Genomic DNA, 19,272 nt, shown 5'->3' on the forward strand with positions numbered 1-19,272 from the left:
AAGTTTTCTTTTTGGGGTGTTTTTTTCTTTTAAGCTCAATTTTAGTCTAAATAGACTATGATATGGTCTATACATAACAAATGTTCCAGGCAAAATGGCTCATTTCACATTGCCCATTTCACTAGGCATGTATGGACTTCACCAAACAACCAACATGAAATCAATTACATCTTTGGCCATCTTTTGAAAGATTTACACAGGAGACTTCATGTTCTTCCCTAGTAAAAGACACTTTATAACAAATAAAATAAAATAAAATAAATCCACTTTTAGTGCTGCAGCTAAGGCTCTTGATGCTTCAATTGAGGGTTATTAAAAGTAATATCCCTAGAAAGAGACAATATCTGCAATGGTGGTGCTGAGAGTATAGAAACCCATCTGTCACAGGTTTAAATCTAATGATAATATCCACTTTAATTCCTCCAACAGCAGCTGGCTAATAAACAGAAATGGTGTTGGGAAATATGAATAATCATTATTAATAACCTTTTTTATACACTTCTAACATTTAAATGTTTGGACTCTTCTAATTAATCTTTATTAACCCTTACTGTTGTCTAAAAACCCCTTTTTTCACAAACAATTGATTATATTATTAGTTTTAACAGTATTAAAGAAGTATCATCAGTAGTTGTTGTTGGTGTACTAGTAGTAATGGTAGTAGCAGTATTAGTAGCGTCATCTTCAATGCCATATTCAATGCCACTGCTCCGGGGGGTGTTCACGCCACGATGTGTGTGTGTATGCCATTTTGTGACATATAAGGACACAAATCTGTATAATGGTAAAATATGAGGACACTGCTGATGTCCTCATTTCTCAAAATGCTTATAAATCACACAGAATGATTGTAGTAAAATGAAGTAAATTGTTGGGTTTGAGGTAAAAAACGTTGGGTTTAGGGGTAGGGTGGGGTTAGGGCAATAGAAAATACAGTTTGTACTAGGGCTGTGCGATTTGGGGAAAATATCTAATTGACAGATATTGCAATTTCGATTTGATTTGCGGCTTAATTTTGTAGTCAAGCTTCAGTTCAAAAATCTGTATCGTAACTACAGATTAACAATGCAGTGAGTGTTAGTTTTAAAAATGAACTGAAATAATATTAACTTACTTAAACATTTATTCAAATTAGTTTTTAAATATTCAGAAATTAAACAATTTTTTTCTCTAGAGAAAACAGTAAACACAAAATGACCTTACACTTCTGTAAACGAATTGAACTCAAATTTCGAAGACAGCTAATTATAAAAAACAAAAAACCTATATATAATATATATATATATATATATATATATATATATATATATATATATATATATATATATATATATATATATATATATTATAATAAATATATATATACACAATATATAATTATAAAAATACAGAACACTAACATGGCTGAAACAACTCTGAAACTGTACTTTGCTGTTGCTTGCTACTAGATTGAGTGTCACTGGCAATACTTCCAGTTCAACTTTTAGCAAGACACTCTTCATGTAGCCACCTGTGGTGTTTTAGGTGCTGGTTGTTGTATTTCCTCAAGCTGGGGCAACAATTCTTACAAATTACCTGATTTTAAATTAATATTTAATTTGTCTATTAATGCTTCTGAAGCGTTCTGAAATGCCATCTTCCCACTCGTCTGCGCTTTCCTGTTTGTTTTTGATTTTTATTGTTGGCGTTATACATAGTTCTGTTGTTCAATTTTGATTGGGCTGAATAAAAGTGTGCACACTTAGTTGGCTAGTACACAAATATATTTCATATTGCAACATCTTGCGATTAGCAAATTGCAATGTTTCAAATCGCGATTTGATTTCGATTAATCACACAAACCTTATATTGTACAGTATAAAAACAGTGGAAACCTATGTGATGTCCCCACAATTCACAAAATCAAACATGAGTGTGTGTGTGCGCACTTGGATGGGTTAAATGCAGAGCACAAATTCTGAGTATGGGTTACCATACATGGCCACATGTCATGACTTTCAGTTGTTCGCTTTTTTACGCTTTTTTCAATTCATATTTTTCAAATGACTCTCAATTTCTCATTAATAAATTGAAGTATTTGAGAAAAAAGAAAACACACATTTGAATTGTAATGTATCCCAGATCCAACGGGGCAACTATTTTCAACATTTATTACAAAAATAATAACATTTATAATAGAAAAAATGCCGAAGTGGCATATTAGAATGACGTATCATGCGACACTGAAGTCAGGTATACAATCATTCATTCATTTTCTTTTCGGCTTAACATAACGACTGCCAAAAATAAATTTTTTGAATCACAAGAATAAATTAAATGTTAAAATATATTCACATAGAAAATTGTGTTTATTTAATAACAAAATTAATATTTAACAATAATATTTCATAATAATTTATTTAAATTGTCATGATCAGTTAAATACAGACTAGGTGAAAAAAGAAAAAATCCTATTTACATATATACTAATGATTACTAGTGTTTAACCAGTTATTTATTTATTTATTTATTTGTAACGGTATTTATCATTTAATACTGGAGGCACAACATAATAACAGTATGCATGTGACACTAATATTTCAAAACATATCCCCACACACTGTATAAAAAAGAAGCTATTATCTAAAATAACTGCATGTGATCTCTGATATAATGCTATCTGATACAATTAGACTCAACAAACATGCATTCATACTTCCCTTCTGTCCAAACTGCTTTAAATATTCATTATGCAAGACTGCAAGTCACTTTTCTCCCTTTAAGTCAGCTATTACATCAATGCCACAGCGATATTTGTCGTGCTTTCACTTGGGTTGACAAACTCTGCCAGTCATCTTCACTGGGACATAACTCTGCAATGCTGTACAACATAACTGCAAGATCATAGCTCATCTTTTCGCTTCTCTAAGTACAGTACACAAACCTTTCTGCCCAATATTTAATACCAAAAGCCAAGTTTTTGATATCATAAACGTAATTCCATTACACGTGCCCTTGAGCTTTGACAGCGGGAGTCTCGTAAAAGTCCAAAGATCGTAAAGTATTTTAAGCAGCGCTAATTTCACCGGCTTGGTATTTTACCTGTGGAGAAAGGGACATGCTGTGGATCAATACAGGCAAAATCTTGGCATCTCTCCGTAAAAGGCTTCCTGAATTTATGGAACAGCTGCCACTATACCTTCAAGCAAAACTTTACAATACATCTTTCCATCCAGTGACACTTCATACCTCACCAAAACAAAACTGACAACAGATTTATGCACTTTACTGGTACCAAACCGGTGCATTAAGCCATTAGCTCAATTCTATTGCAGGGAGCAAAATGTTCAGATTTTTTTCTGACTACCATTACCTGCTAAAAACACACATTAGAGAAATGCAAAAGCAAAGCCGACAGGTCTGACTCTTTCCTGCACCCACTACACCATGCAGATAGAGCAGGCAGAAATAAATATAGGTGTGATTTGCAGCTTATTGACATTTTTCCCTGTAACGGCGTTGGAGGTTTGCGCTATAAATATGTATATGCAAGTCTTCCTCCATATTACCCGTATCGCACACAAATCTGAGGTTTAAATGACTGTCGGACATCTCCTTCTGTGGATTTTGGAATCTGCCGTGTTTCTATTTGTCATATGTTACCGCAACGCTTACAATGCAGGTTTGTGATTTCTGTTTTTGCCAACAATCTCAACAGAAAGCACCGGTGCCATTACGATGAAAGCAGTTCCCATTAAAATAAATAAATTAATAAAATAGAAACATCTGATTTGGGAGGAAAAGACAGATGATTCTGCGAGTGTGGATTGAAATAAAACAAGCAATCAACATGTCCCCAGCAGAGACGATTAGGACAGAGTTGATAAGATTAGTACGCAACAATCACCGTAATTTCATATACTGTACAGCTCGGCGGCAATTAAGACATTTGCGCGTGATTATTTGTTGATGCAATTTAAAAGCGCTGCGGTTTCCCTCAATTAGCCAAGGTGAGGTTTGGTAGATGAAGCCGCCTGCCTTTGATTAGAGACAGAGCCGCTCTGCACAGAAATACACCCTACCTGCATTTTGCTGTCGGCGCGGACTGCTTCTGTTTACTGCACCCATGGGAAGAGAAAGGGGAGAGGGGAGAACAAAACAACATGGAGACAGATGAACATGATGTGTACAAATGACAGAAAGGAAACTCAGTGAAGTGGAGAGAAAATCAAAAGCTTTACATGCTAACAAAACGCAATGCCTTGTGGCGGTTTGCAGATTTGATGCATTAGCACTTATGTTGGTTTAAGCAGAAGCTGAAAACATTATTTGGCTCAAATGATGGTGGGCAGCGTGTTGTGGAGGGGGACTGAGAGTGAAAAGCTGGAATGGATATAATTCGCATTTCATTTAAACACTGAACAAAATGTCAGGCACAAGGGGTCAACAAAAACAGGCCCGAGCAATTTTCAACAGCCATGAGGTAATTCTTGATAAGATATCTGCAACACTAAAAGGTATTGAGTTTTGGAATTGAATTATGATAATGCAAAATGGCAAATATTTTAAAAGGGGACTCCGACAGCACTAATCTGCACTAAACAAAGGCAAACGCAATTTACCAATTTCCGCCGACCTAATTGCGTGCTACAGGGAGCAAATTGTGTTTAAATATATATGAGAGAGAGAGCGAAGGGAAATAAAATGGATAATTCCCACATTTGTTCATCCTGTTATCTAGATTGTTTTACAGGTTAATAAAATAATAATGAGCGAAGCAGGAGTTTGGGAACGTGTTTGAAAACGTGTTTCAGGAGAACAGGAGTCTGACAGCGAGATGGAGAGGCTGGAAAGTGAGGCAGGAGATGCTAGAGGAGGCCGTGGGTGGGTGACTGTGTCACAATGTGGCATGGATGGAGAGAGAGAGAGAGAGAAACTTGAGGGAAAATATCACTGCCAAGAATAACAAGGGAACTTGAAACAACTGCAAAAATGGTAATCTGCCCCGAGCTTTAATAAAAGAACGCAGAGGTGAGGTTGGTCCATAAATTATTTCCCGTCCTATCGCATGAAATCCAGATGAAGACAGCGTGAACCCTGATACTCCAGTAAATTAATATATTCATTGATTTCTGCAGTCTGTGGGCAATGGTAAGGCCTGTATTATGGCATTGCAGCGCAGGACTGAGTGTCCTTCCTCAACCAATAACATATGCCGAAAGGAACATGCGTGCAGAACAACTAATTGAGGATATAACCCATTCAGTCCATATTGAGCTGCAACAATTAAATTGAAAAAGTTGTTAATGAACAATAAAATATATATTCCAGTCAAGATCCTTTTAAGCATTTGCAAACCTCCATGAGAGACACTATTTCAAACATTTGATTCTTTTAGCCTTGCACACTTGAATTGTCTCATTATATTCTTATAATACTAATGGTATTCTAATATTTAAGAAAGTGGGTGATCAAAGAAACTAAAAATGAGCATTCTGTGATCATTCACTCTCCCTCATGTTGTTCCAGACCTGTACGACTTTTTGTTTTTTGGAACAGATAAATTAATGAATATCCTGTTTGTTGAATTCACTGGCAGTACATTGTGACTCACTTTAATGTTTAAAGGACTCAAGTATGCCAGCAGAAAACAATACATGTGCTTTGCTGATAATTTTCCAACTGCTTTTCAACTGCAATTGACAATATTAATCCTCAAAGGCAATATTTGAGTGAACAACAACCTAATACTGAGGCATTTTTATGGTAAAATAACAGTCGTTTACTTCGCTGTCGAGGGCTGCATCAAGCACTAAACACTCCAAGCCAGCAGGTGGCAGAAATGTAAATTTTTACAATGGTTTGGCATCTACAGTTAAAACACCAGAATAAACTGATCAAACTAAACAATCTTGGCCCGGTGCCAAATGTCATCCAAACCCTTGTGTTTTTCTCCAGATTACCAGTAGGTAATGCTGCTTTGACAGTAAGGTAGAAATCTGTTGCATGTGGTGTTGGCAGAAGTGGCTTCACACCATACAATCTTACCGACATGCGACGACCATCTGCTTGTTAAGTCGTGATGTATGGAATTCTGTTTCTGGGTCCAAGCAGCTACTCATTTGAATTGTCATTTACATTACATTTAGTCATTTAGCAGACACTTTTTTCCAAAGGGACAAACAAAGGAGGATGCATTCAGCAGTTCAACAAGAAGAGAAAAGATGTGAGATCACTTTTTAGTCTTATCACACATTAAAGTCAGAATCAGTGTTCACTACAGTCTCTAGACTTGCTGCATCACAGACACCAATATTTTAACAATTTATAAAAAATAACATATTGGCCACCTGATATAAGGCATTGATATATATATTGCGATCAGGGCTTGACACCAGCCACTGTGGCTAGTAGTGTTCCAACATTACTAGCCACTCGCCATTTTCACATTTGGCATTTAAAAAAAAAGAATTATATCCATGTCTCTAAAACTATGGCTAGGTCTCTCAGATCATCAGTTAATGACACATAAATGGGGAGTTAAACTCCTATTTAAGCAATGTTTTTGTATGAATGATAGTTTAACCATAATTAAACCACATTAACAAAAGTAACTGTAAGTAAAATAAAGCAGGTGAAAAACATACCGTGTTTGACAATGAACATATGTGCATACAGTATATGTTAGGCCTGTTAACAATCTGTTCAAAGAATGGTTAAAGCGAAAGCATTCACCTGCTTTCTTTTGCTCGCGCGAACACTATTTTTGTCAGTTGCGCTGCTTCTCGATTCTAAGATCTCATTTGCAGGCATATTGGGCCATCCTTAATGTCGAACCCTGCTTTTAAGAAAACTACAATTTAAGTGGCTAGTGGGAGAGGCTGTCTAACCCACCACAGCTAAAATCTACCTGCATTTGGCCTGATTGCGATCATGATTTTTGAAAGTATTACAGTGCCCTGTAAACAATAATTACAATAAATAATAAATTACAATAATAGAGCACTTGGACCCAGAATCTGTATCAGGTGACAACAGACTTCAGTGGATTGTAGGTCTACAAGAACATATACAGTACGCATCTTGTTTGGAATTGGCACATTCTTTGGTTTTATTTTGTTATGATTTGTGTGAACAAATTATGAAAAAAAATAGATTTGGGGTGAAATATCAATTTAGATGTCACAGTCATTCTTAAGCTACAAGTGCTTGTGAAGTGCATGTAAAACAGAGAAAATAATATTCACTGATATCAATGTTCGGGTTGTAAAATGACAATTGAAACATCAAAATTGCACCAAACCAACCAATTAATCCCCCCTAATGATTGATGTTTGGTAACTTTGTTTCCACTACTTTCAAACTGTGAGTTGTCCTTTAAAGTGATCAAAACACATTTGATCCGCAGTCCTAAATATAGCCTCAAATCAGCACACAATGGCAAGACTGCAAATCAGCCGTATCATATTCATATTGCAAAGGGTTGAACATATAACCAGGGACTCATAAATATTCTGAAGGGGATTCGTGCAAAATCAAATCTGTTTCCTGGGCAGCCAGAGCTGAGGAATGTGACTTTTTTTTCATTCTGACAACCGAATCATTGGCATGGTTGGAGAGCAACTTCGATAAAAATAAATGTGAGTTTCTGATCCCCATTACTGCTGAATGTCACCGTTTAATATATTTATTTATTAACTTCTTCATTGTGGCGCAACGTTCCTGCCTCTCCCAGCCATCTGTCCACAGCAAGGTGCTGCATGTGCATTCTATTATAGCGGTCCTGAAGTGGGGGTGGAGGGCGAATAGACTGGACCTGTGCTCACCTTCTGCTAATAGCGGAGAACACCCTGCGGGCAGTCTCCAGTCGGCCCCGTCCACAGGGACTCAGACCTTCTGTCAGGGCTTAGGATCACAGTTTTTACCTTGACAAAGTTATCATGGACATGTTTATACAGGCCAGCGGAGCAAAAAACAACAAGCTAAGAGGTCTGTGCTTTATCAAAAAAGCAGAAAGGACAGGAAAGGTGGCCTCCTTTCTACGGGCAGCTAATGAGAACAAATTTGAGAAAAAGACTGACAAGTGTGAAACACAATACAGACTCAATGGCCTCTTACTTCCAGATACCACTTCATTTCTATTGGACACCTACAGTGTTTTGTGAGCTCCAAGTATGTCCCGCTGGTGAATGTTCTCACGCCACAGCAGCACCCACACATTCACACTCCACCTGATGCTTCTTCAACAGAAAGGCCAGATGGAGAGCCATTCTATCTAATGACTGGCATGTGTCGCCATCTCTCTATTAACCTCAGAAGAACTCTAAATCTATATATCCCTTTCCTGTTACACCTAATCTATTGTCTTTTTGGCTGACTTTCAAGTGCACGTCTTGCGCTATCCCACCATCCATTCCCCCATCTTTTTTTCTTTTTCACACGATCCCTCTGGGTTGTCTTGATTTAAGAATTTAAAAGTGGTTTATAACTTTATACAAGTGAAACGTTTCAGCAAGAATGATTGACTCAAATCATTTGTTTTTAATGAATCATCTTTGCAGTCTGTAAGGTTACTGAACTAGCATCTGACTCACCCACTGAACTGCTAATGATTACTCCAAATAATCCAAGAAAATGTAACTGATGTCACTCACTGTTTGAGACATTTATGATATTTCAAAACTTTCTTTTGTTCTGTGGATTGTAAAATAAACCCAAGAGCTCAAAATCAACTATACAGTGTTTAATTGTAAATGCAGAAGACCATATATAGCTTTTTGTATATTAATGCATATATTTATACTTGTAAAACATTTCTAAACATAAGTATATACAATATCTAACATTATTACATGGCTATCTGCAATACTTGATTCTGACTGGTCAATCGTGACATTCCAAGGTATGTTATTCCCAGTTAACAACCAGTAAATAACGTCGGCTCATCTGGGAACTTAATAAAAATCCATGGATCAAATCCATATACTTACATCCATATTCATGTGTAACTGCTTGTCTGTTACGCCTTCTTGTGAATGAATAATTTATAGAAAAGTATGCTTTATTCAGCCGGTTTCGATTCTGTCAGTTTTGTGTTTTTGACTGTTTGGTGCCATCTTGTGACTCCATCAGCGGTTTTCGTTTCTGCGTTCTGTTTAATAAAATTTTTGCTAAACCATAACATCATCTCAGAACAATGTGTGGTGTCTATTTTTATGTTTTGTGGCAAGTTTTATGTTTTATGTAATAAGCAGGATAAAGTACATCCAAGACTTCGCGTCAGGCTGCCAATAAGCCTTTTGGGCTTTATTCTGTGATTACAACCTCCTGCATCTATATTATTATCCTTTACTTAATAAAGGACTTTTACAAAGTCCCCTTTTTCCAAGAGTAAAATAACAATGCAAAGCGGCATTCAAAAGCTATTTCAATGTTCCAAATGTTTACAGTGGCTCTGCTTGCAAACTTTATATTTCTAGCTCATGCATTATCACAAATATACATGCCTAGTTCAAGTGCTTATAATCTCAGAGTGCACAAATTCCGGAGGTCCTGCAAAGTTTAGTTCCAACCCCAATTAGACAAACCTGAACAAGTAAATCAAGCTCTTTCTAGGTATACTTGAAACTTCCAGTCAGGTGTATTGAAGGAAGTTTGAGCTAAACTACGCAGGTCACCGGCCCTCCAGGACTGAGTTTGGACACCCCTGTTACAATCCGATTCATTTAAGTGTCCATGTAATCTAAAGTGAAATCTAAAGTTATTTTATGTTAGTATCATTATGCTAGCCTTATCTAGTTATCTATAAGCTACTGTTTTAGAAGGTATAAACATTTACATACAAAGTTTTATGTTTGTCACTTCCGGCAAAATGAATCAAATATTTTGATTTAAGTGTCACTTCATAAACTTCAGTTTCTCATCAAATCTTCTGATTAATCTGAATTTATCAAAATGTTCTATACAATTTGATAAATCTCAGTTTATCAAGACACTGTTGCTGAAATTGGTTATTTATTCACATCATAGTATTTAAACACTTAAATGCAAATATATGAAAATAATTAAAGATAAGCAAAACAGTTCAGTGGCTAGCACTGAAGTTCTCTGGTTCGAGTTCCAGTTGGGCCAGAACTCCTGTGTGGAATTAGCATTAGTGTTTGCATGGGTTTTCTTTGGGTGCTCCGGTTTCCCACACAGTCCAAAGACAAGCTGTATAGGTGAATTGGAGAAACTATACTGACCGTAGTGTGTGCATGAGTGAAAGTGTATGGGTGTAGTGTACACTCAGTGCTGGGTTGCACCTGGAAGGCCATCCGCCAAGAGCATCATTGCATACCCCATGTATGCAGTAATTGGCAGTTCATTCCACTGCGGTGTCTCTGGATAAATCAGGGACTAAACCGAAGTAAAGTAAGTGAGTGAGTGAGTGAGTGAGTGATTGAGTGAGTGAGTGAGGTCACCAACCTCATTGGCTAAGGCAATAGAGGGATGCTAGAAAACTGTGACAAAATTGAGGGGAGAAAGCAGATTATGTATTTGCTTCCTCTGAATGAGACTGGTCATGCAATCTTTTAAAATGAATTCATACATAATATAATGTAGCTTAAGAGTTATTAAGGAATCAGAATCTGAACCAGAATCAGTCCAATTCCCACTGCTTGCCTTGTCCCAGTAGAATTCCCATCCCTCCCCTATTCTCCCTTCAGGCGAGTTGATTTAGGATACAGCGGTAAGGCTGCAGCAACAGGATGTGACTAAAAACAAAGCCTGTCTGAGCCCGTGTATCCTTCTAAAGGCTGAAATCTCATTAGTCTGCACAATAACCATAAGAGAATGAGAGGCTGGACCACAGACTACCTGACTACATCCTGGCCCCCGTCCAGCTCACTTATCTCAATCTCATCCTGTATATAACGCCACAAAAGTGCCACTTAATTATGAGTCGAATCTTGCATCAAACACTTACCCGCCATCGCGAGCACGCAAACTCCCAGGGGTGTTTATAACTGAGAGGGAACTACAACATGTGGGTCTAGACGCCACACATTTCAAATGTTGGTCTGGGTGATGGTTAACGTACGCAAAACATGCTGAACTCGTAAATAAAAGAACAAACAAACAAACAAGGGAGGGGCATTGGCAAAGACATAAAAGACCAAACTGGTGAGGGACAGTGTTCTGCTAATTAAGCACTAACGCCAGAACAAAAGCTTGAAACGACTCAATCCATGGCCTGCGGATCTCACGCAGCCCGAATTCACTGGAACAGCGTCAGTCGTATCCCAGGAGTTCCTATTCCTGTTAACAAATAGGTCAATATTGCCTGGTAATGCAGAACAGATACTCTCTTCTTGTGCCATTTTTTTTCGCTGCGTACAACAGACACAATTGTACACATCAATATAAACAGACAAAGAGGATCAAAGCGGCAGAGGCTCGCTGCTTCTCTGCAGAAAGCTTCTCCACCTGAGTAAACACAGAGCTTTCATCTTCCCGTTCCGGTCGCCCTGGGCACACGGAGTGCCGGGTGCCGCACTTTCTACCGTCTGGGTTGATTACAATGCTGCACACACAGTCCACGTATGCTCGGTGCGCTTCCTCAACTGTTACTTTAAAGATTCGCCATTTAATAAGTTATGATTATCGAACTGGGAGACACAATAGGCTGGATCTGAAGTGCTGGCACCGAATGAGCCTGGAGATGAGTAATACTTGATGGACAGTTAAAGGGCTTTAACTAAAAAAAACAAAACAAAAAAAAAAAACACAGAGATTCTGAGCAAAACAAGTGTCGGATATAGAGATGGTGTTTTAAAACAATCTTTAAGTGGCATTTGTAATTTGTGCAACAAGGTTATTACAGTTTTGCATTTTTAAGTTTTTATTTTGATACTATTTGTGAATTTGCTGTAAATTTTAGTTTTTTTGTTTGTTGCATTAATGGTTAATGTCTGTGCAATCCTCTTAGTAATTAAAGTAAAATAACAGTTTGAACAAAAACTAATATTAAATCATATTAAAGTTCATACTGTATATATCAGGGGTTCTTATTCTCAACCCTGGAAGTCCGGTGTCCTTTTATCTTTAACCCCAATCAGACACAGTTGAGCTAGCTATTCAAGCTCTTACTGGGCTTTCTAGAAGCATCCTTGCAGGTGTGTTGAGGCAAGTTAAAGCTAAAATCTGCAGGACACCAGACCTCCAGGGCTGAGTTTGAGAACCCCTGGTATATACACTTCATACTGAAGTGTTTAGATGCAAAATCATCTAAGTGCCATCAAAAAGGTCTCCTGTGTGTGGGCAATTGAATTTATATTGCAAAGAATGGGTTTCCTTTATAGTCTTTAATGTGAAACGACTTAACACAAATATAAAAAATGTGAGGAAAAAATTATTTTAGAAGAAAATTGCAGATGCCACTAAGAGGATTTTACATCTGAACCCCTTATATTTAGTTAAACATGCCCCGTTCACATTTTGAGCAAAAGCAGAAAATATAGAATACATACACTACCTGACAGAAGTCTTGTCGCCTATACAAGTTTTACAAAAAATAATATCTTGACTTCTAGTTGATCATTTGGCATCAGAAGTAGCTTAGGTCTTCTGCAGTATTTGTGATGATTGGGTCTGTAAAATCTGCCTTTTGCCACTTTTCCAAACGATCAACTCGAAGTCAAGTTATTATTTGTTGCTCTTACAGCTGAGATTGATGACAAGACTTTTGCCAGGTAGTGTATGTTTATTAAAAAGACATGTTTTTTATATAATAATATGGTGCTTGATTGATGTGTCCAGATCTAAAAGCGCTATCTGCACTGTAGGTTCTTCTCTAAACTTATTTAATCTTCTCTAAAGAAAATTAACCACAGAGCTAGTAATAATTATGAATTATTAATTATGAATAATTATGAATTATGAATAATTTGCTAATTATTATTTGATTTCAGTTTCAGTGACTGTTGTTAGTTTAGTTTAACATTTTCATTTATTGTGTTTTTTAAAATCTTATTTCAGTTAACGAAAATGGTTTGACCAATTGTCAATTGTTTAGTCTTAGTTTTCGTTTACTAGAATAACCTCGATGTGGAACATTGGTGTACTCCCAGGAGAAGAGAATCCAGTCGTGCAGTGATTACCTGTTTTTCTTTGCTTGGAAGAAAAGGTGCTCAGATTAACAGACAAAAAAGGGAAAAAACAAATGGAGAGAGTGGCTTGGTTACAGAGAGAAGGACCAGTTGCCCAAACCCTGGGTGGCAGAACAGCATGCCATGCTTCAGTGGAAACACCACAAACAACCACAAAACAGGCTGAAAAAAAAAAACTCACATGGTCTCCTGCAAGAGGAAACAGCGGAGCTGCTGACTCGAGCGTGGCCCTGAAAGCAAAGCATATATCTTTGAAATCATGGACAGGGACAACTTCTATCTGGGATCATTAATTCAGCTCACCTACTTACCACGTCTCATTAATGCACTGGCCCTGGGTTTATCTGTTTATCTAACTCCTCACTAGGTCACTAAATACATTGAAGATGCTTTACACCACTGACAAAAATCAGATGGAGATAAGGCTGTGAAAGTTGACAGGTCAAGGTAAAAACCATCATGAAGGATGACTTCCCCTATTCTAAAGTCTAATCACCTCGGGCTATTTCCGCCCTGAGGGATGAGGGCAGACCCCGACTGCAGGGTTCCCACAGCTTGTGTTACATCACACCATATGGGGCCGCAGCCATCACTGCTTCAGGTAGAGCTATGAAAAAGAGCTGTGGAGGGGAAGTGAAGGATTTTTCATGTAACCAGGCTTGGATTCAAAAAGTCTTCACAAAATGGACAAAAAGACTGGAAACATTTGACAATAATAAAAATGTGACAAGGTTATTAAATGGGTAAAAGGTATAACAAGGTTATTAAAAGGTGAAGTAGAAGTTGAATAGTTTAATGACCTTGTTTCAGTTTGTTTGTTTATGTTTAAAAGTATTCCAGCTTCTATACCTGGGCTATTCAATTGGCGGCCTGCAGGCCAAACCCGGCCCCCAAGGCAACTTGTTCCGGCCCTCCAAATAGTGTGACCAAGACACCACAAAATTTTTTAGTTCAGTTGAAAAACGACCTCTATGGTTATGATGTGGCGTGCATCTGTTCAATACAGAAGGAGCTGCAGTTAAAGGCTGCACAGAGCATGAGTCACCTGACATTAAGTAAGTGGCGTGAGCAGCCGAAAACATTTGGATATGTTTGTAGAAAAGGCCTTTTGTACAATGCACTGATATCGTTAATAGGGATGCAATGATAAGCCGGTTTCACTATTAACCCTTTTGTTCATTAAAGGCTTCTCAACGCCGCATTTCACATTAGATTAACTATAGCAGCAAGCTGTTGACATATTGCATCTTTTCCGCACGCAAGTACATTGTTTCCAATGGAGACGTGCACATATTGGAAGCGGTGCATGCACGGCTCACAAGCGGACCAACGCACTCGTGCCCTGCAGGTGCGCACAGTAGAAATATCTCACGCTGTAGTGGTGAGAGTTGTGTGTGGCTTTTAGTGCAATGTAAACAAAAGACATGGTAGATGAATGATTACAACTTATTAAAATGATTATGTATGTATGAAAGCAGATAATAACAACAATTCATTTAAATTCTTAGCTAATATATAGCTTAAATTAACTTTAGACAAATGCTATTTTTTATTTATTCTTCTTATTATTTATTTATTCATTATATCATTTATTTTCATTGTAAAATTATCACTCGTTTAAATTTAAAAACCTTTTCATTTTTTTTTAAGTCCAAAGAGGGAAATGGACTATTGTTTGTTTTTTATTAATATTTGTGCTGTATTTGGTTACCGAGCAGCAATAAACAACACTTTAAAATATAAGAAGCTTTCTTGTTATTTTCTAAACTAGTGGTGTTTTAAATTTAATAAATGCATAATAATGGTGATAACTGTGAAACCATAAACATTATTCAGACTATAATCGTACAACCAAAATCTACAATCGTTGCACCCCTAATTGTTACGCAATTTAAAACAAGCCTACTTGAGCCATACACTGATTTTGTGCCTCGAAATACAACATTTGGATAAGCTTGTAAAAAAGCCACATTGTACAATGCAGTGATGTTGTGCATTTTCAAAATACAACATAATAACGTTTTAATGTAGAAAAAGTCAATGTGGGTGTCTTTATGAGTGCAAATACAACATATGGGCTCTTATATGCTATTGTGTCATCACTTATATTGCAAGTCATATCTCTCCGGCCCCTCATTTGGGATGCTTTTCATTAACTGGCCCCCATGACAAACTAATTGAATAGCCCTGTTCTATACATTTGTCCAGTTATTTTTGCTAAAAACTCTAAAACATATATTCGGTTCAACAGTGTTTAAAATCTTTCAAAGAATGAACCGAATGAAAAATTCCTGGCATAGCTTTCAGTAAAACTAGAATACAGCTGCAGCATTCATTGTTTTAAAGAACAATGTGATGTAAGGCCTGTCAATCAAAATGTCAATCAAATCAATTAATGTAGAAGGGATGAAACATTAAATCAGTTTATATATATATGTTCCAACAACATATTTCAATGTCCATGCTGCTCATATTTGAAACTTTTTAGCTTATATTTTAAAACATATTAGTAAACATTAGAAAGTATATATTTTAGCAGTAGAATTATAATGAAATTCAAATATTATTACAAAAAATGAATAAGAGAGCTCCAAACTATAAAGCTCCATAACTCAGATAAAGCTAAAGAGTATTTAAAAAAAAACTGGCATCTTTGCTTTAATTATACAACCTTGAAGTTATCTCCTACTACTTCACAGAGCTATACGTTACAGTATGCACATTTTATAATAATTCAGATCTTAAAGGGCTGAATGATGATGAAAATCACCTTTGTAAGCTGTTTGGACAGAACTGTCTGTATGTTTAGTGTGTCCACGGTCATACTGGACTGATATAAACCCAAGTCTCTTTTTAAAAATTTCCTGACGTTAAAATAGGATCCAAATCCCATTGATTTTGAGGCCCACCACAATGTGATGTAGGAGTGGATTGACAGATGCCATGTTACTATAACAGCATGTTTACACACAATAACAGAATTTTCTTTTGCAAATAAACCGGGATTAAAATATTTGTTACATCTCTCTGTGATTTATCTAAGTTTAATAAGTTTAAAACGTTTTTAAAACAAGAGCATGTTTGCAATAAAGACAGTAAAATTGCCAATTCTTAACTGCTTTAATCACCACAGCCGCGTGGTGTCAGTAAACGCTAATATGTGTCTGTGTACTGCAAAAGGCATTTGTGTGGGACTCATCATTTCAGAAAGGCTTGAATAAACTCCACCACAAATACATGAAATAAACTTACTAGGTATTTTAAACTAATGAGCTGTATTTCAGCTTCATCCGAGTTTGTCTCTGTCACTGTGCTGTTTATCTGACTTGGCACATGATGAGCAGCAGACATGCACGTGGGAAAGATAGGCGGGGAGAAGCAGCTCATTTTCATTTAAAGTCACAGGCTACAAAAACAGCTACAGTATACTCAGACACCAAATAGGGCAAATTCTGCAGGCTATTATAAATAATATGATGCATATTTTGAAACTTTCTGAAACTTTACAGAAACATTCTGGAGACACCAAAGGCTTATCTTAGATCTTCTAAAAGGGGTAAAATAGGTGCCCTTTAATGCTGACTCCTCAGCTTGTGAGTCCTTATAGGATGCACTGAAGAGATGGAGTCAGAAATTATATGAAACATCTGTCAAGTGACTCGATTAATAGTGCTAATTGTTTTATCACCTTTTTAAACAATTAATCGCACCAACTTAAAACGCTCGATTTGACCACCCTGGCTTAAAACCCAGCAACAAATGGCAAACAAAATCACTTACAAGTCCTTTGTTCACATACAAAAGCTGGAAAGCGATTACGGCTCAGCAGGCGCGTCATCCTGCGAGGCTCAGTGCTCACACTCTGACCCATGCCGAGTGAAAAGCAAGCAGGCTTGAGCAATGAAGTTACGAGTTTAGCATAACAGGTTCCCCACACGGAGCGATCAGATGGGCCCCAGCATGACTCTATGAGACAGGGCGACCCCCTCATGCGTAAATGAATCTAAATAAATAAATAAGCACGCCAAAATGAATTGGAAAAATAAAGAGATGCCTGAAACGATTTTAGTGCTCGTGAAACAGGCTTGAAACTCAAAATGCCTCTCAGCAGGGTTTGGCTAGAGAGCTGAAACGGCGAGCAGTGGGAGATGTCCAGTATGTTCCATTAACAGGTGTCCTCCAGCAATACGAAACTGACCACTGATCAATCTCCCTCACTGGTATAGATCCAACTGTTTGGGCAAGCGTCAAAAAAATAAAATAAAAATACGACTTATTCTGGCTGTGAGGGCTTTCCGTTTGGCTAAATATTCAAGCGTTTTAATAAGAACTGTCACTTCTATAAAAAAGATTTATGACTGGAAGGGAAATAACACAAAACAGAAGCTAATCCATAAAACTTCATATCGCGGCTATGGAAGGAGGAATGCCAGAGTAAATGAGCTCTTAAGTGCTTTTTCATTTAAATAGCTGAACAGCAGTGTGGAGGGCAGAGCTTAATATTAACAGGCTTAGACCGGCATAATAAAGCAAAGTAAACAGACATAACGGCGCAGTCAGTCTTCACACAGAAGGGAAAAGAATAGGACTTTCATCAGACAATGAAATGGGCTTATGAACAAGCAAAAAAAAAATCTTGATAGTTGCATTCAAATGTGTTGCATACTAGAAAAATTGTAGGGAAATGTTTGACGGATTTAAAGGGATAGTTCAACTAACAAATGCAATTAAGTAAAAATGTTACAAATTTGACTTTGTCTTTAACTGGACAAAAAGAAACTCATGTTTTGGATGTGTACATTTTCATTTTTAGGTAAACTACCAATTTATTAACCACGGGACAGAATAAGTTTGTGAATTCTTCTGCTATGCTGAATGACGGTGAACCATTATTTCATTTAACCTTTAGCAAATTTTATTTGAAACATTGAAGCATACGTATTAAATCACATCTATTATGTTTCTATGTATATAACACACATGCAGTTTCTCTATGATGTTCCTAGGCTGCAGCTCTGCACAAGAAGTTTGGCAAGAGGAGAAACGGTCTAGCCCAAATGAGCCTGATTTCTCTAAGTTTTTTTTTCCTTTACTGTCATTAATTGGTGAATTTTATTCTTCGCCACTGTCGCCACTGGCTTGCTTGGTTTGGGACTTGTAGAGCTGCACATGGGTGTATTTGCCCCTCAGTGTTTGGACTTTCAGCAATGAAAATTAAACCACACTGAACTGAACTTCAACTTTGAAAACTGGACTGACAGTCAATTTACTAGAACTTCTATGTTAAGCTGCTTTGACACAATCTACATTGTAAAAGCGCTAAAGAAATAAAGATGAATTGAACTGAATAAAATTAAGAAGAAAAAAATAAATAATTTGATGCCAACAACAAAATTTGACTTCTTGTCTTTGACTCATGTTTAACTGCAATAAACATGTTCAAAATATGTTTCTACATTTAAAAAATACAATTTTATTAACCCTTGTGTACTGTTCATATTTACAACCCTTTTGTTACGTTTATGGCTGTTTTTGCCCTATTGACTTCCCCTATCATGGCATTTTTTGATTGCAACGCCATTACAGCGTATAATCATGGATTTTTCATTCTTGGTGGTTTTATCTGTTGGAAAGAGGTAAAATGTGTACTTTTTACTGTTCTTAGAATCAGTTGGCAGCATTAACTAAGATTTCTGGCTTTTATATGGAGTTATGTGGAGTAAAATGGCAGATTATAGTGTGTGTGTGTATATAAATACACTCACTATGTTTGCCAAGTTCTGAAAACTGAGCTGTTTATTTTGATTTTCTCCGACATATCAAGATAAGTGCGCAAAGGTCTCACAAGCACGCACTCACACACACTGTACTCCATATAGAAGGCAGAAACTAAGCTTATTTCGCACTGCAACTGATGATCAACAGTAAAATTGAACATTCTACCTCTTCCCGACAGCAAAAACCAACAACAATCAAGAATGCATGATTATATTCATGCTGTCATGGCTTTGCAATTAAAAAAATGTGATTATAATGGAAGTCAATGGGGCAAAAACATTCATAAACATAAAGGGGTAATCATTCTGGTAATAAATTAAGCTGTATTGTTTAATTTAAAAAAAAATTCAAAGCATTTTCCCAA

General features: G+C 36.8%; 1 protein-coding gene across 2 annotated transcripts in view; it reads right to left on the reverse strand.

Annotated features, from left to right (window-relative positions):
- The window catches only part of ccser1 (coiled-coil serine-rich protein 1), a 143,096-nt gene that overhangs the window by 40,641 nt on the left and 83,183 nt on the right, over positions 1 to 19,272 (reverse strand). The window contains exon 10 of one of the 2 annotated variants that reach the window (XM_056463475.1): positions 4,062 to 4,097. The exons of the other annotated variant lie outside the window; for it this stretch is intronic. Coding sequence (XP_056319450.1) covers positions 4,095 to 4,097 — 3 coding nt within the window. The 3' untranslated portion in view covers positions 4,062 to 4,094. The remainder of the gene's footprint in view (positions 1 to 4,061; positions 4,098 to 19,272) is intronic. 2 annotated transcript variants of the gene reach the window in all.

Source organism: Danio aesculapii, chromosome 8 (assembly GCF_903798145.1).
Source record: "Danio aesculapii chromosome 8, fDanAes4.1, whole genome shotgun sequence".
Lineage (NCBI taxonomy): Eukaryota > Metazoa > Chordata > Actinopteri > Cypriniformes > Danionidae > Danio > Danio aesculapii.